At 41.3% G+C, this 24,048-nt stretch overlaps 1 protein-coding gene across 2 annotated transcripts; it reads right to left on the bottom strand.

The window, feature by feature from the left end:
* Positions 1-15: 15 nt before the first annotated feature.
* Positions 16-23,309, bottom strand: LOC109476092. 2 transcript variants are annotated; one of them, XM_019776960.1, is made up of 16 exons: positions 22,920-23,309; positions 15,631-15,715; positions 14,080-14,874; positions 12,731-12,938; positions 11,625-11,795; positions 10,658-10,837; positions 9,368-9,809; positions 8,581-8,693; positions 8,040-8,091; positions 7,128-7,212; positions 6,451-6,519; positions 5,249-5,308; positions 4,977-5,024; positions 4,535-4,654; positions 2,736-2,837; positions 16-2,144 (listed from the first exon to the last, which is right to left on the bottom strand). In XM_019776960.1, exons 1-16 carry the CDS (start codon positions 22,943-22,945, stop codon positions 1,860-1,862), a joined length of 2,841 nt encoding a protein of 946 aa, XP_019632519.1. In that variant the 5' UTR covers positions 22,946-23,309; the 3' UTR covers positions 16-1,859. The 2 variants fall into 2 exon arrangements, with proteins under 2 accessions (XP_019632519.1, XP_019632518.1); XM_019776959.1 differs by having other exon boundaries at positions 12,731-12,941; positions 22,920-23,305.
* Between the last annotated feature and the right edge of the window lie 739 nt (positions 23,310-24,048).

Below are 24,048 nucleotides of genomic sequence, written 5' to 3'. Positions count from 1 at the left end.
CATTGTTTTTTTTTGGGGGGGGAGGCATTGACAATATCAGTATATTTCTATAATCGCCATGCCGAGTCAAGATAGAGATCACTTTTCATGGTCCTATGTCACATGTATGTTTCAGTCGAATGTAAAAAAAAATGCTTCATTATTGTATAGGGAGCTTATGAATGATATAATCACATCAGCGTATTTCATGTGTGAATCACTGTGTGCTATAACAAAGAGACTGCTCTGCAGTAGTTAGGAAATGAGATCAATTGCACTTCTGAGACGGAAGAGTGATACAAAAGAGTTCTGTGGCTTTAGAGCAAATAAGTGTTATTGTTTTGTTCAGTGAATCTCTGAGAATCATGCTAAACATGGACAGATTCTATTCCAGAAAAAAAAAAGTTGGGCTTGTTTTGGAGTAGGTACAAATTCATGCTGAAAGTTATCGTTGTCGATTGGCTTGATGATTATTTTTGTTGTTGTTGTGACAAAGCCTAAGTGTAGTTTATACCTGTCCCAATCCTTAAGGCACTTAAAGCAACATATACTAGTAATCAAGAGTCAACTTGAAAAAGTAGACATCACAGAGGCTGATACTCAATGTACAAGTCAAACAGAGTTGAAGCAAGTTTTCTGCTAATTCTTGCTATGTGATGTCCAATATCGTAATCTTTTCAATACCAGCTTTTACCCTTTACAATATACCACATACACGAACTACAAAAAAGAAATACTTAGAAACATCTAATAATTTTTTTGTGATGGCTTTGTTTAAGCAAATGCAACCCAGGATGAATAGAACTAGTATAATAGGAGGGTTTGCTGTGATCTGATATACTTTTTATAAAACAAGTCATACATTTAATTACACTGACCAATCTACAAGTCTGAAAATGATTGACGCATGTCAAGAGACAGATCTGGAATAGTGTGCCATGATGAAAAGATAGGATATGAATAAATTTCTAAATCCCAACGATAACAAACTACTGGTTCCAAGTTAACCAACCCGTTTCTAACCCTGCAAAGTATATGTTTGTAATGTGTAACTCAAGTCATTACATGGTCATGGATAAATGGCTGTCCACCTTTTTCCTCTGATAGTTTTCTAGCAGTCTATCAAAATCTGATCAGGGTAGCCCTGCCACATGAACCAACAATGATGACACAAGCTGAACCAACGGAACTAAATCCAATTCACTTTAGAATGCTACGACTGTGTTCAGTCCTGTTTTGAGACAACTGCTACAATCTTACATAAGTACTTGCTACTTGACACACAGTGTCCCTGTGGGGTCTTTCCAATGTCATGGCTACAATCTGACAAAAAATTGTGCGAAGAAATGCAAAGAAAGCAATAGAATACAGAAAGGAAGTTCTTTTTCTTGTATGGAAAATCTTGCAAAATGACAGCTTCTTCAGTAGTCTCAAGTTTAAGTTGTCCCCTCTCAGTAAATAACAGCTGATACATAAAATTTGCAGAAAACACATTGTTTTTCCCAATGGAAACTTTTTCAAACGCACTGCAGTAATATCTGGATGAATATCACGGATCTTTGTAGTAAAAAAAAAAACTGATATATATATTTTCAGGGCAACATCGGTAATAATCATGGATAATGTAATACTTGTCTATAATGGAAGCTGGGCTTGGATTACAAACGCTACATTTGCTTGCCGTCTACAATTGCTCTGGGGTCACATGGTCAGTGATGTCACCCGAGTGATGTCATAGGCAATTGGTGATGTCACAAGGCCGCCCTGGTGATGTCATAGGCACCTCATGAGGTCATCCCAGATCTATCCTGCCCTTTGACCCCTACAAGAGAGATTCTAACTCAGGTGTGATGAAGGCAGCCCTAGCACCGGTCGTTCCATCATCGTCTCTTCTTTCTCCGCTTGCCGCCCTTCTTGGGTTGAGCACCGGTGAAGTCCTGTGATTGGGGCGGGGCGTGTCCCGGGGCGTGTCCGGGCGCGGCGGCCCCGCCCTCCCTCCGAGACTCCTCCTTCATGGCCTCGTAGAAGAGGTTGGCGAGGAACTCGTCCAGCTCGTCCTCGCGTGGGCGGTTGGGGTTGAAGAAGTTCTTGGCGCTGCGGGCGCCCTTGGTGTCGATGCGGCACTGCACGAAGTGGGAGTTGGGCTGGAGGTTGTGCAGCTCGGTCTGTGGACGGGGGAAAACAGAAACATCAATATATCTCTCTCTCTATTCAGTTTAACATCTTTTCCCCTGTAACTGGGGGTTAGATGTGAAGTGCAAGTCTTTGTTGAGGCAAGATTTTTACAGCTGGATGCCCTTCCTAATGCCAATCCAAACCCTAGTGGGGCCCAGGATCCCTCTAACTGAGGTGGGGAAATGTGTAAAGTGCCTTTCCCAAGGGCACAACGTCTGGGTGCATGTCCGGACATGTCAGGGTCCAACCCTGGGGATTGCACCTGGGTCCCCTTGCTTGACAGTCGGATGCTCTACCACCACACCACCCAGACACCACTTTGAATAACAATAATAATTTCATCAGGCTGGCAAGGGACTGTATAAGAAGGTTTGCTATCCAACAACCAGCGTTTTTTTACATGATGTTTCGTTTGACCAACTGCTGCCCTGAAGAAGGTGACAGACGGTCACCGAAATGTCCGATATGACAACTCATTGGTTGTTGAATGAAGAACCTTCTTACGAAGGTCCAAGACGTTTTTCAGGTGCCAGTGACCTTCAGGTAACCTGGAGTACCAAGTAACAAACAGCTGTACGTACCTGGCACCTGGCCCACTCAGTGATGTCACACACCTCGCTGTCCATCACGGCAAAGTAGTGCCACTTGAAGCCCATCATGGTTGTCTCCACCCAGATGTCACCCTGTGGGTACAACATCAGCACCACACTTTAAACACCATTTAAGTTAATTTTAACACTACAGATTAGAGCTATGTACCGGTACACTGTACTGATTCTGTACCGATTCTGTAAAAATTGATTAGGTACAGGTCCAAAATACGTAATCCCTCAGTAATCCCTCAGTACCGGTACTGTACCTAAATAATGTCACATTAATAGACCCATTCGACTTTCACGGATCGCATGCTTACGTCATAGGGGGGACATTCGAAAGAACATCATTCCAGAACGTTGAAGTCGAACGCGGCTTGCGCTCGCGGTGTCCCCCCTGGCAGATCATTTTTTTTACTAAAAGGTAGGTGTCTATTTTCTCGGCAATATATGCGGGAATGGCAGGAAAACAGGCACCAACTTTGTATGGTGGCATTCCGTACAATTTAAGGTCATTTTGTTCTGTGACGTATGCAGTTTATGCGATCCGTGAAAGTTGAATGGGTCTATTATATGCCAATTTGTGACCTAAAATGTGTAAATAGCTGGTCCCCCATGTGTCCCAAAGTAAGGACAGCTCTTTGTTTACAGACTGAGTCACTGACAGTGTTAACTACCCTGAAAGACCTGTTGCATATTAGTTATGTCACTTAGGCCACACCAATTTAATTTGTTGCTTCTCGGATTCGCCTCTTCGTTTTTTTCTGATTTTCAAAAAAAAAAAAAAATTGATTCTGGTCCTGAATCAACTGAAAAATGCTCATATTTTGCCCCCAACAGTTGAGGAAAGTCCTTTTCTTCCTAGTTGTTACAGTTTTCCCATCTATCATTGCAGTGGTTTGATTAAAAGTTCAAAATTCAATGTTTAAATTTTAACCCAGCCTTTTGTGTTGACTTCATGGCTCATTCCGTAGCATTTAAGCCTATAATGGGATGCCTAGACCTGTTTTTATTTTTTTTATTTTTTCGCCCTGTCGCTTCATATTTTTTCTGAAAAAATCCGAGAACCAACAAATTAAATTGGTGTGGCCTTAGGTCAGCTTTGTGTTGCAGGGTAGGAGATGAAAACTAAAACATCTTAGTTTTGCCTATGTTTTGTGTAAGAATTCTCCACAAACAAAAACTTACACTCAACTTAAGTTTATTCATGTTTCTGTCGTTATGCAAGGAGTTCAGAAGAACATAAAAATTTGTTCAATTGTTCAGGTACATTTTCAGGTCCAGACCTGTACCTATACCCGTGTACCTGTACTTGTACCTAAAATTTGTTTAGGTACACAACTCTACTACAGATGTTCACAATGTTTAATTGATCCATTTAATTGATCCAATCGAGCCATTTGATGCAACTTCAAGTACATGTACAACCATGAACATTCCTCAATTTACAGTACTTTGGAGCTTACTAGAGGTAGCACCATTCAGGAAAAGGCAAAGGTTTATTGAAGGTCGTTGATTTGTTAAGCAGGTCTCGAAATACTGGGTGCATGCGCACCTTAGTGCACCCAAATTTGGAGCTGTGCACCTAATTTTTTTAAAATGTATACATGTAGTAGTACATTATGTATACAGCATATTCTTAACAACTTTGTGTTAGAAAAATAATAAAATCACTGTTATTTTTATAGTACTTTTCTTTAGAAATGAAATCAGTTTTTGCTACTTATTGGTGCACCCAAATATCCCCAAAATGAATTTCAAACCCTGTTAAGGAGTATCTTTTTTACCTCGTTGGCGCAGTGGTGCGTGTTGCAGCGTGTACAGAAACGTGCGGCGTACCAGGGCCGGTCCATGGGCACACGCCGGTGCTTCTCACCACAGCGGTCACAGCGCATGGTGTAGATAGCCTACAGGGATAGAGTTCACATAGAGTGAACTGACTATGAGATGATACTTCTGTCACAAGGTATGTTTCTGCCTTATGACAGAAGGAAAAGGCAGGCACATAGTTTGGACACAAAAAAGTCAATACTTCAAAATACCTCAACCTCAAAATAACTTGCATTAATTATTAAATATTAAGAAGAGTATTAGGCCAAAATAAGTATAGATACTGTGTTGAAAAATGCATGAATAAAACTGCTGTTGAAATGGCACGGTACAGACAGATATCTTTTGACTCAGTTTGACTAAGTGTTCTTCATCTCCATGGCAACAGACCACACCCACCTCCTGCAGCCTCTGACGCAGTTCCTCCAGCTGGCCAAAGAACTCCTCCTGCAGGGATAAAAAGGCGCTCAGGAAAAGTGGACATGAACACAAATATATCTGGAATCCCATTCAAATACTGTGTACAGTTACAGTTTTTAACCTTTATCTTGAGGTTTTACAACAAAACTGAAGCCTGTTTTACCAGACGAAATTTCACTCAACAGTAAAATCAGCCTGCATTCAAACATCTCCAAGTTTTAACTTTAAACATCTCCAAAATATGGACTCACCATGGCTTCATCCACCTTAGTCTTGTTGGACTTCTGTTGGATGTACTCTCTCCGCTTCATCTGAAACAAAGGGAACATAGTAAATATTCATTCTCCACCAAAATGGTAGTTGTAACAAATAATTCTCAAAGTGGGCAGATGTACAAATATGTAAATGATAGGGAAGTGGGTTGAAGAAAATACAAGCAAATGTTATTCAAATTGATGCCCAACAAGAATCACAACTGCAATGCTTTAGGAATAAATAGCAAAATCTGCCCAAACAAGATTCTAGAACAAACTAGAGAGGCCGACATTTGCTTAGGAGCAAATACAGCATATTTCAGTCCATCTCCCTCCCACACAAAAGTGGACTATTCCAAACTTACCCCAGTGTAAAACTGGCAAAGATTCTCAAATAAATGAATTATATAGTAGCTATGTAATTGAGAACATCTCGAAAGCTTTACTAATCTTATTACAGGTATGCAATTACTAACAATGATGAGATTTGATACATTTTGAAGGTCTTAGGCACATAAAACTGAATGTGTGGGTCATTACGCACGACTTACGTGCAATGTGACCCCAGGTAACCCGCAATGGAACATGTGTTCCATGGCCAATGGCAGATGGAACGTGCCATTCTTTAGATAGAACATGGAACGGGTATAGCACTTTTGGCCCTTTTTTTTGCTGAAAATAGCCATTAAAGTCCCCCAAATGAGTCATTTGGAAGTGGTGTATGCCAAATATGCGACTGCTATTCTGTAGACACATGTTCAAGGTACCCTTATACCGAATTTCAGATCATTTGGTTGTAAAACCAGGGCTCAGGATCCAAAAATCCATTTTTTGGCAAAAAATGCCCCAAAAAACCTTCATAAAAATTTTTCAAAGGCATGTAATCAAAAAAATGAAAAAAAAACGACCTGGGGGTATTGGCCCACTCTACCTCCATGCCAAATTTCAAGTCATTTGGCTGAATGATGGCGGAGTTGAATCCCTTTGACTGTTTGGCAGGAGGAGGAGAAGGAGAAGAAACATGAGAGAACACAATATATTTCATCCATACCATGGTATGGACTGAAATATAACTATTGTGAATATCAGTTGACTTCCAGCTTCCATACATTGAAAACGCAGCTGTTTTGTGGATACAAAATGTACAATATTCCTTGTCCAGACACATATGAAGATGAATATTTATTATTGAGTCTTACCGGATCGGCAAGCACCTCAAAGGCATGGCCCAGGATCTTGAAGGCCTCTTCTGCACCTGGCAACTGGTTCTAAAAAAAAGAAAAAAGAAGAAAAAAATCCTGATTATCAATGTCAAAGTTGTGTAAAGTGCCTTTCCTAAGGGCACAACATCAGGGCATGTAGGTGGATGAATTTGACCCCAAGACTTCTGAGCCAAATGTCCTACCATTACACCACACAGAACGGGTAGGATTCCAGCATTCGAATCCTGCCCGATGTCACCAATCTTGTGCCCTTGAGAAAGGCACTTTACAGGACTTTCATCACTTCAATCAGGTGGAAATGAGTACCCAGCTTTGGTTAGGGATGTCCCTCGGACAGGACATTAAAGTTTGGGAGAGGAACACTCCACACACGTTAAAGAACCCACCATACTTATCTAAAAGAGTAGGGGTCCTTCCCGGTGTGAGTGGTTCAAACCTTGCACTCTTGGGGTCGTATTGAAGTTACCTGAGTTAGCACCGAATGGCAGCTGCTCCAGATCCCAAGAATTGTAAGCTCCTCACAATTCAGCCCTTGGCTGCACATAGTACAATACACACAACACCACTTTTACATCATCACTTATACAACTTCTTTCTGGTGGCCCAAGATATGTTGAAGAAATTAAGAAGAAAAGTTACAATTGTAATATTACCTTGTCTGGGTGCACTAGGACAGCCTGTCTCCTGTAGTACTTCTTGACATCATCAGCACAGGCGTCCCTCCTAACACCCAGGATACTGCACAGGGAGGTACAACAACAGGGCTCGAAATTAAAGGTGGTCCAATGGCCACTGACCACTAAAATTTAGGCTGGGACAACTAAAAAGACACTTTGGGACATTTTGGGGACAATAGAAAATAATCAACATCAGAATGTCAGCCCTTCTTTTGTTTTATAAGACACACGTCCAGGCTTTTGGATATGGAAAAGTACCCCCGAATTTCGTCTACTCTGTAATTATAGTGCACCTGGGAGTGAACATAAGCGAAATATAGTTGACTTCAAGTTGAAGTCATACACTACTTCCCACAAAAACAGGTTGGGACAGTTCATTCTCACTTTGGGACAATTGAAATTTATTTTTGGGACAGTGCTGGGACAATAGGAAGAAAAGTTAATTTCGAGGCCTGACAAGCTATCAACAACTTCACCTTTTACAGTCCCTCTATCACAACCAGCTTCACGTTCAGAGGAAAAAGGTTTTTAGGTTTTTTTGCAATATATCATATGTTGAGATGTAAACACCAGCCTAGCTAGTAAAGTGTTTAACTGTCCTTATTTGAAATCTACAACATTTGGTGCAAGGGAAAAGTAATTAATGTTGCAAACCAGCTACAAAACAAACTGTGATACATCTACTTTGTGTTAGTCGTTGCTTGTTTTGGATGAAGCCATGTTTGTTAATGTTTGTTCTTGTTCAGGACTAACATGTTCACTGCACTGAGGTCTTGGTTTATGTGATACTCAAAACAATGCAAAGTCAGATATGAATTCATTTCCTTTTCAAATACGATGAAGAAATGGAACAAAAGATCTTTGTTTAGGGCTTGTCTAAGTACCTACCTCCATGGGTCCCTGTCTTTCATGGACAGCAATCTTCTTACTGCCTCTTCACCTAAGTAACAAGAAAAATAACAGCATTTCTTCATCATTTTAATATACCAAGTCTTAGAGTTTTTTCTGGAAGCAAACTTTCCATATGAAGAAATCACAAAGAGAACAGAGCTAGTCTATGATTACCTCCGTGTATGGAGGTTTTGTTTTTGGTGTGTCTGTGTGTGCTTGTGCTTCTGTACTTGCTAGGCAGGTTCAAGACATGCCTAGCATGTAGAAATTCAAATAAGTGAAAGCAGTTAGGTCAAAGGTCCAAGAAAGGGCCCAGAAAAGGTTATCTCATTTCCAGCTATATGCCCATTTCTTACTTTAATTATGAAAGAAATGAAGAAAACTAAAAGTGCACAAAAACTCCAGCTTGAATAAATTGCGCTCCTGGCTACTGGCCAACCCCCGGTCGAGAGCTTGTGTAAACACAGGCTAACAAAAACTCATGGAGGTATGAGATCTTTGATTTCTTGTTCTGACTAACTGTAAAATAATGCCTTACCAGTGGCGGGCAGTTCTATGTTCTCCTCCAGCCCTTCTGTCTCCAGCTGACTCCTGCCTTTTCTGTCCCTCCTCATCACAGCATTTATCACATAGCAGACTCCTCTGTATGCCCTGTACATGGCACATGGTACAACATACTAAATCACAGCATTTATCACATAGCAGACTCCTCTGTATGCCCTGTACATGGCACATGGTACAACATACTAAATCACAGTGTTTATCACATAGCAGACTCCTCTGTATGCCCTGTACATGGCACATGGTATATAACTAAATCACAGTGTTTATCACATATGAAAATTTGCTACCATGAAGACAAAGTGAACTAGAAAGGTAAGATTTGCAAAGGAAATGCATAATGTTTACCTTCGCATACGGTCTGCTCTGGTAGTTCTTACTCAAACGCATTCACATGTATGATGACAGGAGTCTAAATCCCTCATACTATAAAATTGCAACATGATGTAACCCAACACCAGTTACCATGGTGAGAGACAGTCTGGTCATTGACCAGGTCAGAGGTGAGTGTTTGGAACGGAAGAAGAAACGTAGCAAAAACAATATGTTTTCCTTTGGTAAACATAAATATGGTATTTCATGCCAATGGATCTGTTTAAAATCTGGATACTAAGCCACTAATAGTCTTCAGACATAGTTTCAAGAGGGTGTTCTCCTCACAATTCCACTTTCACAAGTCTAAAAAACAAATGACTTCATTAGTGTGACTCTTCAATCTTTCCTTAAACTAGTACTTTAGGAATGTTGTAAATGTGGGCACTCACCATAACAGGATCTGTTTGACTAGCAGGTAGGTTAGTACCAGTAGAAACACCACTAGTGACACGGCTCCGTACAGGACTTGTTTCGCCAAGCTCACGGCCTTGTTCGCCAGGTTTCCCGCCTCTACTCTGGACACGGGCGCTCTCGTCTTCAGCCACTCCCACAGGCGCGCCGACCGCTGGTTCGTCCACTCCACGCCCCGGAACAGCCGCTCCAAGAACCAATCCCAGGCCTTGGAGGCGATCTCTCTCAGCCAATCGCTGAAGACGATGAGGAGCATGCCCAGCGCGGTGATGCCCTGGTACAGGAAGGGCGTGGAGCGCTCGGCGGCCATGGCCACGCTCTGGTAGGTCCAGGTGGAGAAGTCCAGCAGGAGGAACCAGAAGCCCAGCATGACTTCCCGTGCCATCATCACTGCCTTGTTGTTGGAGTGCCACAGTCCGCCTGCCACAAGTACAACAGAAACATTTGTATTATGAAAAACTTAAACTGTTCTCCAACTCAAAATTTGACTCACCAGAAATTTTCTGTTCAGGATTACTTCAAGAGAGGCATAAAAGAGGCCATATACATCAGGGCACTTCAACCATCGCTCAACCGGGACGGGGGGCGATATCGACTTCAGACAACCTTTGACCCTTTGCTGACGTCACACGTGGGAAAAATCACGTGTCCACAGCATTTGGGTCAGATAGCTGAGGAAGACTGAGTGATTCAGTCGAAAATTTCTGGTGAGTCAAATTTTGAGTTGGAGAACAGTTTAAGTTTTTCATAATGTAATTTACCAACTCAGATGAACTTTCATGCTGAAGAAACATTTGTATATAACTTCATGTTTTAGTTTTCTTGTGTTGCTTATTTTGTATGCAGGATGCCATGGTTTTCTTTTTGTTGAATATTTGAAAACTGAATAATAAAAAGAGATATGAAAAAAAAGGAAACATTTATGGCTGGTACAAAGCACAAAGAATTTCATTTTGCTATTTAACATTCGTCCTGTAACCATAATAATGCTTTTGACCAGTTACTCTTATAAATTTATGTGTTAAGCTGTATGTACATAATGTTTCAATTTTGATGTAGTTTGTATGATGTATGTCTAACTCCAGGAAGACTAGCTACATACTTGTCTGTTTGTACTTGTAGGTTTGCTAATGGAGGAAAGAAAGCACCTAAAGCACCTTATGTCAATCTATTGAAGAAGATCAGAGTGACTCATTGAGAGCTTGAGGTGAGAACAATCTGTTGTGCTGGAACAGGAGTTTTAACCTTAAACAGGATATCCCACCCACCTTTTTTGCTTGCTCCCTTTCTCTGTTTCTTGGACCTCCTCTTGGGCGGCCCCCCGTCGGTGTGTCGGGCCGAGCTCCTGTGCCTCCCCCTGGTCCTGTGCTCCTCCTCCTCCTCCCCCTCCTCCTCCTCCTCCTGGTACAGACGGGCAAACCCGTTCTGTAACTCTGTGTCCTGACGACCTGCGGGAGGACAAAGAGGCAGGCAAATACATTACATCAACAATGTGAAGAGCCCCTATATAATGTTTTGTTTTCAGTGTGCAGGGCTCAAATTCAGTCAAAATTCATTTTGGGAATAGGTGCACTGGTGCACCAAACCTAAAACATTGGGTGCACAAAAAATTTTTGGGGTGCACCAAGTAAAATAAAATAACTAGAATGTCAGCAAAAACTAAAATTTCATTTCAAAAGAAAAGTACTATAACAATGATTTTATCATTTTTATGACAATTGAATGTTAAGAATATGCTGTATACTACTATACTTTTAACATCTTTACATACTGTATCATGTGTATGTAAACCTACAAAATATGTGAGTGTACTGGTATACCCACAGAAGAAAACTGGGTGAACTAAGGTGCATATGCACCCAGTATTTTGAGCCCTGGTGTGTCTGTTTGCTTGTGTTTATGTAGTACGTAATGTAATTTCAATATGCTAGACACATCATGCACACTGACAGGAAGTTAGGTCAAAGGACCCAGCCAGAAAGGGTTATCTCATTTCCTTCTTCAATTTCTTACTGTGTGCATGACTGTTGCCTTGTGGAAGCCCGTGAAAATTGTATAGACAGAATCAGCAAGGAATTCACAATGATCAACAGAACACGATACTCACAAAAACTCTTAAATGTATCAAATCTTCAAAGCTTTGGTTCCACGCTCACACCTTACTTCAGAGCAGTGTATCCCTAATAATGGACATCTAAATAAAACAAACAAATAAACAAACCCCTGCTTCCTTACCTGTTCCCAGGTCCCCGCTGCAGTACAGTTCGTCCACGGCGTGGCGTGTCCTGGAGGAGTGACCGCCCCGCTGGGAGGGCCGGTCACCCTCTGACCCTGACTTCCCGCCGGTGGCGGTGGTCTTGGCTGGAAGGGCGGGGCTGTGGTCAGCCTTCCGCACAGGGTCAGCATCTGTGGCCACAGTAAAGAAGGTATGACAGAATGTTAAACGATTTTCATCTTCTTTCTTTTAGAGGCAGCCGCCTTCAACTAGCTGAAGATTCTGCTGCCTTTTTTTGTGGCTAATACGAGATGGGGTTTGTCAGGCCTCCATTGTCTCATGTAAAGTGCCTTTTACAAGGGCACAAGATCGGTGACATGGCAGGGTTCGGGCCTGGAACCTCTTGGTTCTGTGCCAAACGCTCTGTCATTACGCCACAAGACCCCATACAAAGATGAATAAGTAGGGAGTGAGAGAAGTGTAAGACATGAAAGCCTTGTCTATTAAAGGAATAATACAGAGAACAATTGTTATACATGTTACATTGTCGGTTGAGTTAATGGTATTATCATCTTAACAATTTCATCTGGAACCTTCAGCTCTATGTCTTATCCGACTCCGAGAGAATGTCCTTAACCCGAGTTACACTGGGTGCATGTGCACCTTTGTGCACCCAAATTTGGAGCTGTGCATCCAATTTTTTTTCTGTGGGTGCACCAGTAGACACAAATCTTTTTGCAGGTTTACCTATGTAAAGTTGTTAACAGTAGGTTTACGTATGTAAAGAAGTCAAAGTGTCAGGAAACTAATAAAATCATTGCTCTAGTACTTTTCTTGAGAAATGAAAGATAACTAGCTTTTGCTAACATACTACTTATTTGATCTTATATGGTGCACCCAAAAAGAACCAAATTCTTTTTGGGTGCACCAGTGCACCTATTTCGAAAAATGAATTTCCAGGCCTGGATATAGGTACTCAGTTTCACCTGAGTTGAGTAAGGGAATAGGTGTAATTATAATAATGTGCTTTTCCCAAGGCCACAACATTGTTACAGTAGTATACCAGGGATTCGAACCCATAACCTTTAGATTCTAAGTCTATGTAACAGACAAGCTGTACAGTTACCTTCTGTGTGGTCATCAGAGTCCATGCTGAATGTCCTGGTCTGGACGCGGCCGTTGCTGACATGAGAGCGGTCAGTGGCAGACGCCACACGGTCACTGCTGTTGGAGGAGGTAGAGGCGACAGACTGCATGGACTCAGCACGGTGCATGGTGGACTCACTGCTCGGGTCAAAACTGTCCAGGCCGTACTTAGAGTCTGGCTTGACTTCCTGCTACAAACGTGGTCAGAAGAGAGAGAAATGTTAGACATTCAGCATGCAAAATACCTGGTTGCCCAGTTGCCCCGGGCAACCAAATTTTACTTGGGGCAACCTATTTTTGAACCTAGGTAGCCCAGTGTGCTACCTGAATTTTAAGAATCCCCCCCCCAAAAAAATTATATATATTTGTCCACTAATTGGCTTGCACCACTGTATCCAGCAGATGCTTTTTAATTTTAGGTATTAATGGCTATTACTAGTATCTGTTAACTAAAGGCTGTTAGAAATATTGTCAAAGGCTTATGTATGTAACATAACTTAATTTGAGGAAAGTAGTAACTTATAGGTGGGGCAACCTAAAATTCTGATAGGCAGCCTGATTCAATAAAGTATTTTGTACACTGACATTATAGGTGACAATATGTACAGGGTAGTTTAGACAGGGCTCGAAATTAACGGCGTCCCGATGGCCTCTGACCACTAAAAGTTTGGCCAGGACAACTATAAAGACACTTTGGGACATTTTGGGGACAATAGAAAAATAATCACCCACAGAATGTCAGCCCTTCTTTTGTTCACCAGGCACACATCCTGGCTTTTGGCTCCGGAAAAGTCCACTCAAATTTCCTATTTTTGTCATACAAAAGTCATACAATACTTCTGAAAAACAGGTTGGGAAAGTTCATCCTCACTTCGGGACAGTTGATCGTGCAAAAACATTTGCTAAATGAGCAAAAATATACCATAAGTTGCAAGGAAAACATTTAGAAACGATACCAATGTCGTAGAATGCCAAAATCAAAGGAAAAAAGACAAAAATGTAAAGAAATGAATTCGAAGAGTAGATTATTCGCCATAACATATTATGTGCCATTTGTTCAACCTTCATGACCACGTAGATTTCATAGTGAAAGCAACTTTTTTTTTTTGCAAAACTTTTTTTTTTATTCGCACGCGCGCATCAGTTTTGGGGTTCCCAGAGGATGTCATCCATATAATCAAATCAACATGGCCTAATACTTAAACCAAAAGGCTGCTTTGGTCTTTACACTAGGCTGATTTTGTACCAAAAGGCTGCTTTGGAAGGGAGAAGGTTAAGCTATACCAAAAACAAGTTTCAACACATTTCAACACGGTTAATTCTGTTTACCTTGTTCAGGTCTACATTGTAGACCCGTTGTTTCTTCTGTGCCTTCTTGCCTGTTGGTTTGGTACTGGTTGTGTTAGCGGTCCGTGGTTGGCTGTGCTTGGGTTCTGGTGCTGCAGGTTTGGGCGGCTTGCTGGCGATGTCAGAGTACCTCACGTTGGGAACCACCCTACTCGCGCCCAGCGACTCTAAGTGGTCGGCAGCTACTTTAGGCTTTGCTGCGTTCGCCTTCTTGTCCGCGGGCTCGGGAGTGTGCGGCTTGGCCTTCCAAGACGTGAACGCATCCTTGTACATCTTTTCTCCCTCTCTGGCAGCGTCTTGGAGGTTGAACGCCTTAGCATCTGTAGCATAGCCGGATGTAGTATCCTTCTCTCCCTTCTTGGTTTTGGGTCGATACTGGATGTCGAAGTCAAAGTCCTCCGACTTGCGACCCTGGGACTTCTGGTCCTGGGCGGCTGCTTGCGGGGCATCATGGGAAGGCTGCTGAGGGGTGCCAGGTGCAGGCTGGGAAGGGAGATGCGGGCTGGCGTCGGGGGGAGGGCTCTGACACGGCAGGTTGAAGCCGAACGGCGAGCCGAATCCCGACCAGCTGGACCAGATGTTGAAGAGTTTGAGTGGTCCGTCCTCGTCGGAGCCGGCCCCCTGGCAGCCGGACGCGTCGCCAGGCCCGCCGTGGTGGAAGAAGCTGAAGGTGGTGGTGGCGGGGTCGTTATACACACTGTGCTGCTGGTCCCGCAGGCGTACCACCTCCTGTAGACTGTCCTTGTACACGATGTTGGACGGGTCCAGTCTCACAGCCTGGGTAGGGACAAAAACATTAATTTAAGGATTGATCAGATCACTTGCAGCACTAAGGCCACACCAATTTAATTTCTTGGTTAACGGATTTGCTGCTTCATTTTTTTCTGATTTGCAAATAAAATAAAAATTCAGAATCAACTACAAAATGCTCATATTTTGCCCTGAACAGTTGAAAACAGTCCTTTTCTTACTACCTGTTACAGTCATTCCATCTTTCAATGCAGTAGTATCATTAAAAGTTCAAAATTCATTGTTTAAATTTTGAACCAGCCTGGTGTGTTGACTTCATGGCTCTTATCGTACCATTTTGGGCCATAATACGATGCCTAGGCCTGTTTTTATTTTTTTTTTTTTCGCCCGCCCGCTCCATTATTTTTCTAGAAAAATCCGTTAACCAAGAAATTAAATTGGTGTGGCCTAAGATTGGAAATAATGGTTATTTATCTCCACCTTCACAGTACATTAGCTAACATATTGATATCTAAATCTCTTATTTCTTAAAAAGCAATGATTCATGAATTTCGGTTATCAGCAATGTAGAATCAAGTCTTAGAGCAGTCTTCGGACCTTGAAATGACACAAATAAGCTGAATTCTGTAATACAATTAAGCTCAACACTCAACATAATATAACGCCTTTCAAGTAAACTACATGGCATTTCTGGCTAACTGTATGCCAGCTACAGCCTGGAAATCTGATTACAGAGTTTATAACTTCTACATACAAATTTGAGCATTTCAGCATTGTAAGTACCTCCTGTAATAATCTGTGTGCCTCCTCCACCTCCCCTTGACTCAGGCAGACTTGGGCAGACTCAAACCGCTCTTCTGCAGTCACCCTGTACAACACAGGAAAAATCACCATCTCTGGGTCATCATTTCCAATGGCAATGAAATACCTGTATCAGTATCTGTATCTGTATAGCCGGTATATAGCCGGTGGCGTCGGGTGGTGTAGTGGTTAGAGCAATCGACTATGAACCGGGGAGACCCGGGTTTGATTCCGAGTCGTACCCGCCGGTACATGTCTGAACATGCGCATGCGCCCCGACGTTGTGCCCTTGCGAAAGGCACTTAACACGACTTTCCTCACTCCAGCCAGGTGTGAATGGGTACCTAACTTCGGTTGGGGAAAGTCGTATTGAGGTCACCTTGTGGCGCCGAATGGCAGCCGCACAGACCCTTGCGACAGTTCCACAAAAAATTATTGTGGAACAAATATGTGTAACATGTGTATTATTTGATTGTTGTAATTGTTGTGATTCGTATTGATTATTATGTGATACCCTGCATCAATTCAGCCATATAAAGGCTGCGACTGCACGGGTACTGTTTGGACAATAAAAAAAACATTTATTATAACCGCCCTTCGGCGTAACACACCAGCTAAAATAAAAACAGTAACATTAGGAACAGATACAGACTACAGAGGTTTAGGTACATTAGTCCAGACATGTACTTTTATCTTTGTGACATTGAATCAATGCTGAGAATTGTTGCATTGGCAAGATCACAGAAAATGCTACAGTCAGAGCTGAGTAGAAATGTACTAATATTCTGAGTACTCAGCCCTGACTGTGGCATTTCTGTGATCTTGCTGTAGAGGTTTATATCACAATTCTCTCAAAATTCTTCCTTCTTATGATTTTTGACAGAATACACACCATACACAGGTACAAAACATGTGGTGATTGCATAATGATATGGTCAGACATTTTCATAGATGGTAATACTAGTACATGTACATGTATGTTATAAAGAGTTGATTCCTTTTTGATGAATTACACTACATGTACGTAACACTATAGCACCAGGCCTACCACAATTTAGAGTCTCAGAGTATGGACCAAAACAGAGTGGAAATGCTAACTTATTTATTTATTTATGAAGATTTACCACATTTGTGGAAGGATTGACATAACAGGTGACTATCACCTTTTCAAAGATGCCAACCCCGAGACAAGACTGTAAGGTTTGAACCACTCACACCGGGAAGGTCCCCTATTCTTTTCGATAAGTGCGGTGGGTTCTTTAACATGCGTGGGGTGTGTCTCTCCCAAACACGGGACCTACATTTAACGTCCTATCCGAGGGACGTCCCTAACCTGTACTCATTTTCACCTGAGTGAAGTGAGGAAATTCGTGTAAAGTACCTTTCCCAAGGGTACAACATCGGGGCGCATGTTCGGACTTGTTCGGGTACGACCTGGAATCGAACCCGGGTCTCCCCGTTTCATAGTCCAGTGATGTACCACTACACCACACGACGCCACATACTTACATGTTTACTTGCATTATCCATCCCTCCTTAAGTCTAGCTTCGGAAAAAACATCCCCCACACACACAGAGCCCAGTGTAATACTAAATATTAAACAGCTGAATTACATTTCACATGTTTTCATTGGGAAAAAACAAGCCAAGAGTTACTCAGTCTTCAAGTATTCAGACAATCAACTGAATCATTCCTTTGAACTTCCGTAAACAACATACTAGTAAATACATGGACACGTAAGCATCTACCCAATATCGGCACAACAAAGATGGTATTTTCTTATGGAGCCTTTGATTTCTTACCCAAGGACCGCATTTTTATGGTACAAATTTTATCATCTTCAACATTATCATGACTCTGCACTAAATTCTTATTACACCCAAATATAAGGCCACACCAATTTAATTGTTGGTTCTCGGATTTTTTCAGAAAAAATATGAAGCGACAGGGCGAAAAAAAATAAAATAAAAACAGGTCTAGGCATCCTATTATAGGCTTAAATGGTACGAAATGAGCCATGAAGTCAACACAAAAGGCTGGGTTAAAATTTAAACATTGAATTTTGAACTTTTAATCAAACCACTGCAATGATAGATGAGAAAACTGTAACAACTAGGAAGAAAAGGACTTTCCTCAACTGTTGGGGGGCAAAACATGAGCATTTTTCACTTGATTCAGGAAAAGAATCATTTTTTTTTTTTTTTGCAAATCAGAAAAAAACGAAGAGGCGAATCCGAGAACCAACAAATTAACTTGGTGTGGCCTAAGGATCAGTTTTTCATTGCAAAAAGCCTTGAACACACCCTATTGTAACCTCTGTTTTTAGACTTCATTTTTTCATTAATATTTGATGTTACAAATCACATGCACAGTCATGTCTCAACATCTATTCAATGTAACTTGGGAACATACTTGGATAAGAAATTTGTTCCAGACTTTAGACTGATATATTTTTTTTATACAAAAAGACATTTACTGGTTCATGAAAGGTATACTTTTGGTGAGGCATGAAATGAACAATCTAACAAAATAAACTTTTACTATGTGATGAACATACTAGTACACCTCGGTACACTTGCGCTCTTCTCACTCGTCTTCGTCTGGGCACTTATAATTTAAACTCAAATTTGTACACACGTTGTCTGGCAACCAGTCCTGCATGTACCTGTGGCCATCCCATTGAAAGTATCCAGCATTATTTTTTGTACTGCCCTAAATATACACAATATCGTGCCTCCCTTATTAGCAATTTAGCTAAGTTGGTAGGATTTGACATAAACCTCAATGATCTCTCTGATGATGTTTTAGTTCATTTATTCCTTAGAGGTTCTGTATCACTATCATATCCAAATAACTTAAAATTTTTACTTTATGTTCAATCATTTATAAAGGAAACTAAAAGATTTGAGTAATTCTTTCCTATCAATTTTGTAAGTTTTGCCTGGAGCACTTTACACATTGTAACCTTATTTATTCTATTCTGTTATTATTAAGCTTTGCATGTCTGTTTTTGCATTTGCTTTTGTATTTTTGTAATGTCAGATGGCGACATGAACATAAGCTTCGGCTTGAGTGTGTCGTCATCCTGTCCACTTTGCTCCTAAATGTTTTAATAAAGGAAAAAAAAACATACTAGTACAGGTATTTTATTTCTGGGGTTAACAAACATCTTGTCTACACTTTTGCCTCAATGACATATCTCTCTGGAATGTCTATCTCTATACTTTTGCATTTAATATCCACTTTCATGCTTTTTTTTTTATCAAAGGCAACTACTAGTACTAGGATATACATTTGCACTTTGCCAACACTTGGTTTCCCATACCAACAGATATGTACTGGGTTCATGTGCACTAAATTTGGAGCTGTACACCTAATTTTTTCTGTGGGTGCACATGTGTAAAGATGTTAAATGTATAGAAGTATATGTAGCATATTCTTACTTGATGATGATTAGTTTTATTTTTTCTTTTTAACCACCTTGTTTTTTTCTGACATTCTACTTATCTTATATGATGCACCAAAAAAAATTTTTTTGAAGCAGTTCTTGTCAACCTTAGCCTTCTTCCTGCTGTCTATAGTCCCATAACCAACATGTGTTAGCCTCTACCAGGCTCCGCGGATCGCTGGAAAAATAGTAGCAATTGGCCGAAATAAAGGGATAGTATACCAGAGAAGATCCAGCCGGCCATAGAAGCTCCAATTTGCGACCCACGGAGCCTGTGCGGAGTCGCAAGCTTCAAACGATATCAAATTAATCCCCCTATTATTCGTAGAAAGAAACTTGATCAGCGCTGAAGATCATTTAAGTCATAAACCCGCCAGCGCCCAGCGGGAACTCAGCCGGGTGTGTGTGCAGGGAAGTGGCTGTGTCTGGGACAAAGGTCAAATAGAGAGTGACAGCAAAATGGACGAAAATTATATTTTTTCATATAATGTTCCTATTATCTGTGTTTATTTCTGACATAAGACCGAGGCTTTTTCTTGCTGTTGATAAAATGTCCTGAAGCACGACGGTATGGCCTGAAAGCAGAATGTTTTGCCGGCCCTCGTCGGCAATCCAACGAAGACGTCGTGCCCATCTAAAATCCCCAACACGGCGTCCTCCTGACCCTGCCGCAAAGTTTCGTAACCAAAAACGTCCTTCGCCACACGGCCAACTCGTTCCCGGACTGCCATCGGCAGCAGACAGAAATCCGCACAGAAAACTTTGACTTAGGACAGATGACTGTTTATATAACTGTTTATCTTACAAGTAAAACAAAAAAACTGCCACAAAAAGTACGGCTGTGGACAAAAAATAACACTACGATAGAGGATTGTTATAACCTCCAAAATACGGAAAGAGCCACAGAACGTCAGGAAAAAGAGGAGACAAGACCGTTATAACTTCAAAACTTCGTGACCTCTCACACTTCCTGTCACATGGCCGCTCGTGTCAGGTCCGTCACGGACGAGTCGGAGAGCAATAAAAGGGGTACTTAACCACTTCCCACCTATTAGATACAACTTTGCACCTATTAGATAACGATTAGTGAACTTCAAAGAAGCTTGCGACTCCGCACAGGCTCCGTGGGTCGCAAATTGGAGCTTCTATGGCCGGCTGGATCTTCTCTGGTATACTATCCCTTTATTTCGGCAAATTGCTACTATTTTTCCAGCGATCCGCGGAGCCTGGTAGAGGCTAAACATGTGTATTTGATGCCAAATGGCTACATTAGCAGGCTGAAGGTTACTTTAAAAAAAATAAAGTCATCATTAGGTCTAACCCTAATCCTCATGGGCCAACTGGACTTTATTTATCAAGCCACCATCACATGTATGTGAAACAGTGGTGCTATGCAGAGATGCTGTTATACACGTTGATTACTATAGATAAAAAGGTTTGGTACTTCAAGCTTGAAAGGGCAAAATGGCATGTAGATTCCTTGTAAAAAGTTGTTTCATCTTGCAATAGCACATGCTAACTTATAATCTGGTTCAATATAAATAAGCCTGATCTTTCAATGGTCTCCTCATCACATCTGCTTGGAGATTACACTACCCATTCTCACACAAATGATAACACAATCAGTCAATTAGCTCCATTATGATGTCATTGTTTATAAACTGTACAAATAGGAACACAATGGACACATGGGGGTTACAATAGAATTTACAAGAATTAGGCAGAATATTTCATTATTTCTCAACTATCACATTGATCCAAGTTTACATTTGGACTTAACTCGAGATGCATTTTCCAGTGCAGTTTTTATGCCTTCGAAACCCGATTTTTCAAACAAACAAATCAAAGTCAATATTCTAGCCATTTATCTACATACTGAATTTAAACCACACTGTCCCAGTGTATATTGAACCTCAAGGAGCAAAAATTCCCAAAATTCCGACAGAAAATGGTTACTGGAAGGGCCCTAGACTGATTTTTAGGGTACCACCTAGAAAATAAAGAACTCATCTTGGGGCTTGATTCTGCAGTTTTAAATGCCCTAAGTATGAAATGCTGATACAAATGTGCCGATGTGTGATATTGTGTGTCAATATCACAAAGATTGCCCTATTCAGAATATTTTCAGTTTTGCTGCCCCAAAATCGCATTGGATGCCTTTAATCCAGGTTTCTGTGTTTTTTTTTGTAGCTATAGAGTGCATTTAGATTATACCTGCAAAAGACACAAAGATGGGAGTATGGAACCCATTGGGGGGGGGGTTTGAGACTCTCAAAATCACATTGTCTCTGTCTGCATTCCAGCCAAAAATTACCAAATGCCATACTGGGCCCTGAGCAGTATACTAGTATTTGTCTGGCACAAATAACTGGACTTCAGATTAATCAGAATCCTACCAAACATACACTGATGCAGGACAGGTTTGTTACCAAAAAATGTGTAGAGCCATGTCAGAAATGGTTTCTGCCTACCCTCTTCTGCCTTACCATAACCTAATACATAAGAACGGCTGAACAGAAATGTTAACATAGGACCAGGAACTAGTAAGTGCTGTGTACCTAAACCCACATTTAGGTTCAGGTCCAGATTCCAGTCCAGAGGTTTAGGTTCAGTTCCGGACTCGTAAGTCTGGACCTAAACCCATGGCATATAGTATACAAAATTGCACGTTGGCGAACCTTGCAATGTTGTTTGGGCAAAACTACATGGCCACACAACATGGAGGCCGGTACTTTTAAATTCTGACTTGATGATGCCCGATGGCAATGTTTTCTTCATTTTGCATCACAGATTTTGCAATCTATGGAAGGTTATAGGTGGTTTGAAAAGAAAAGGGGTATGTGACATGTTTTTTTTAACAAGTCCGTAATCGGTTCTTGACTTTTAGGTTTTTTTTGGACTTGAACCTAAACATTTTTACAAGTCCAGCAAACCGGTATGCAGCACTACCAGGAACTTCCACTTTATCTAGAAAGGAAGTTTATATTCATTCAATAAGGAATAGTCTTAACAGCATCCTAAATCAGTAAATAGTATTGACATTAACTTAGATTTTTAAGTGTAATAGTCAAATTTATCAAGGCTCAAATAGTATCCTACATCCATGGAGTTCAGACCAAGTGAGTGGTACCAAAATTACTCAGGTTATAATTTTATTATAATAATTAATATAAATGTTGTAAAACAGACGAAGCATACTTGTGTACTTATAAGATAAAACCACCTTCTTGACACACTGGCTGTAATGTCCCTTTGATGAAAAATAACGCACAGAAGGAAGGAAAATGGTCACCACGTACATGATTTTACCAGCAAAAATGTCTTCGCCCCCCTCCCCCATTCGACCTAAACACCAACCAGCTGGTTTCACTTGTTCAAATAGTGCTGGCATACTGGCGAGTTTTCTGTCTATATGCCTCAGACTTTGCTACTTTTGGGCTGAATTATCAGCCAGGCATCCCTGCCATAGCAACGACTCGCTAAACATCTTAGCCATTATTTGTTATTAAGATCAGACATCAAGAAAAAAATTGCCATAAAACGTCTGCAAGTCAAAAATGCGTGATGTCCAGTTCCCCACTTTCCTTCAGCTGCTTTCTGTCCATCGCTATTTCATTTTTTTTTCCAAATCTGTGCCCCATGGCTTGATAATATTTTACGGTCAGTGCCCTCTTGTTTTTGTCATAGTGTTGGCTCGATGCTTCTTATGCAGCGGCCTTCATTAAATAAACAAAAGTATCGAAAGTGCCAACTAGGCACCCGCTAAAAATGCAAATGTTGACAACAAAACACACATTTTCTGAGCTTATCACCAGCACTTACCTGTCCCGAATCGGAACATTTTCCATCGTGGCGGCCCCCTATTTCCTCTTGAAGGGACAGCGTGGAAGATTTTCACCTCAAACTGGAGAGAAGCCCGGTAGAAAGGACTTTAATTCAGGAAGGGTAGGGCCTCTTCCTCATTTTCCTTTCAGCCGCGCCATGTTGTTATGACGTCACGAACGTAATAATGAGGGCGCAAAAATTGAATCTCCTCAAAAACGGATGTTCACGCCCAAGATTCACCGAGTGACCCTTGTAGCTCAAATTTTACATCTTTCAAAACAGATTTCTCCGCAAAGAGGTATATAAACCTTGAAAAACATACATTGACTCCATTTTCGCGCTGACCTGGCCTTGGAGAGGTCAACGCTACTACTGGCCCACAATGCATCAGGGTAAAAGTTTGAAACTAAGTTGATCGATCAATTCTCCGTTGTTACTTGTAACGTTAAATATACAATATTATTGTACAGTATTGTATTATGTATCGTTTTTTTTAAATGATAAATCTTACTTATGGGTGGAAAAAGTCCAAAGGCCTGCAAAGTGCCGACATGTCTCTGGATAATTTGTCTTTCCCTGATTCAAAATTGTGTGAAACAGTGCAGAGTGCTAAGTTGACACATTAAAAACACAGGGAACTGACGTATCCAGAACATGCTCTATCCAGCCTTGTCGCCAATCGGCGACACTTTGGGATATCCCAAATGTGCTTCTTCCGGTGCAGCCACGTGCGCTGATTGGTACTATGGTGCAGTCAATCAACATGATTGACAGGACCGCAAACAGTCATTTTCACGCCCAGTTTTCCATATTTGGTTGGAACACGCTAGACTTCTGGATAGAGCAAGTGCGTATCCAGAATGTGCTCTTACTAGTGTGACGACTTTTGGATAGAGCAAGGAGGTTTTATCAGATAAACCTCCTTGGATAGAGCAAGTGCATAATCCAGAATGTGCTCTTAGTGTGACGACTTCTGGATAGAGCAAGTGCGTATCCGGAGTGTTCTCTTAGTGTGACGACTTCTGGATAGAGCGGTCACGTATCCAGGCTACTCTTTTGGCCTGTGACGACTTCTGGATAGAGCGAGTACGTATCCAGAATGTGCTCTTTTGGTCTGAGACGACTT

The sequence above is a fragment of the Branchiostoma belcheri genome, unplaced genomic scaffold (genome assembly GCF_001625305.1).
Source record: "Branchiostoma belcheri isolate BF01 breed outbred unplaced genomic scaffold, Haploidv18h27 scaffold36, whole genome shotgun sequence".
In the NCBI taxonomy this organism is placed as follows: domain Eukaryota; kingdom Metazoa; phylum Chordata; class Leptocardii; order Amphioxiformes; family Branchiostomatidae; genus Branchiostoma; species Branchiostoma belcheri.
This window is presented reverse-complemented; position numbering and strand designations above follow the sequence as displayed.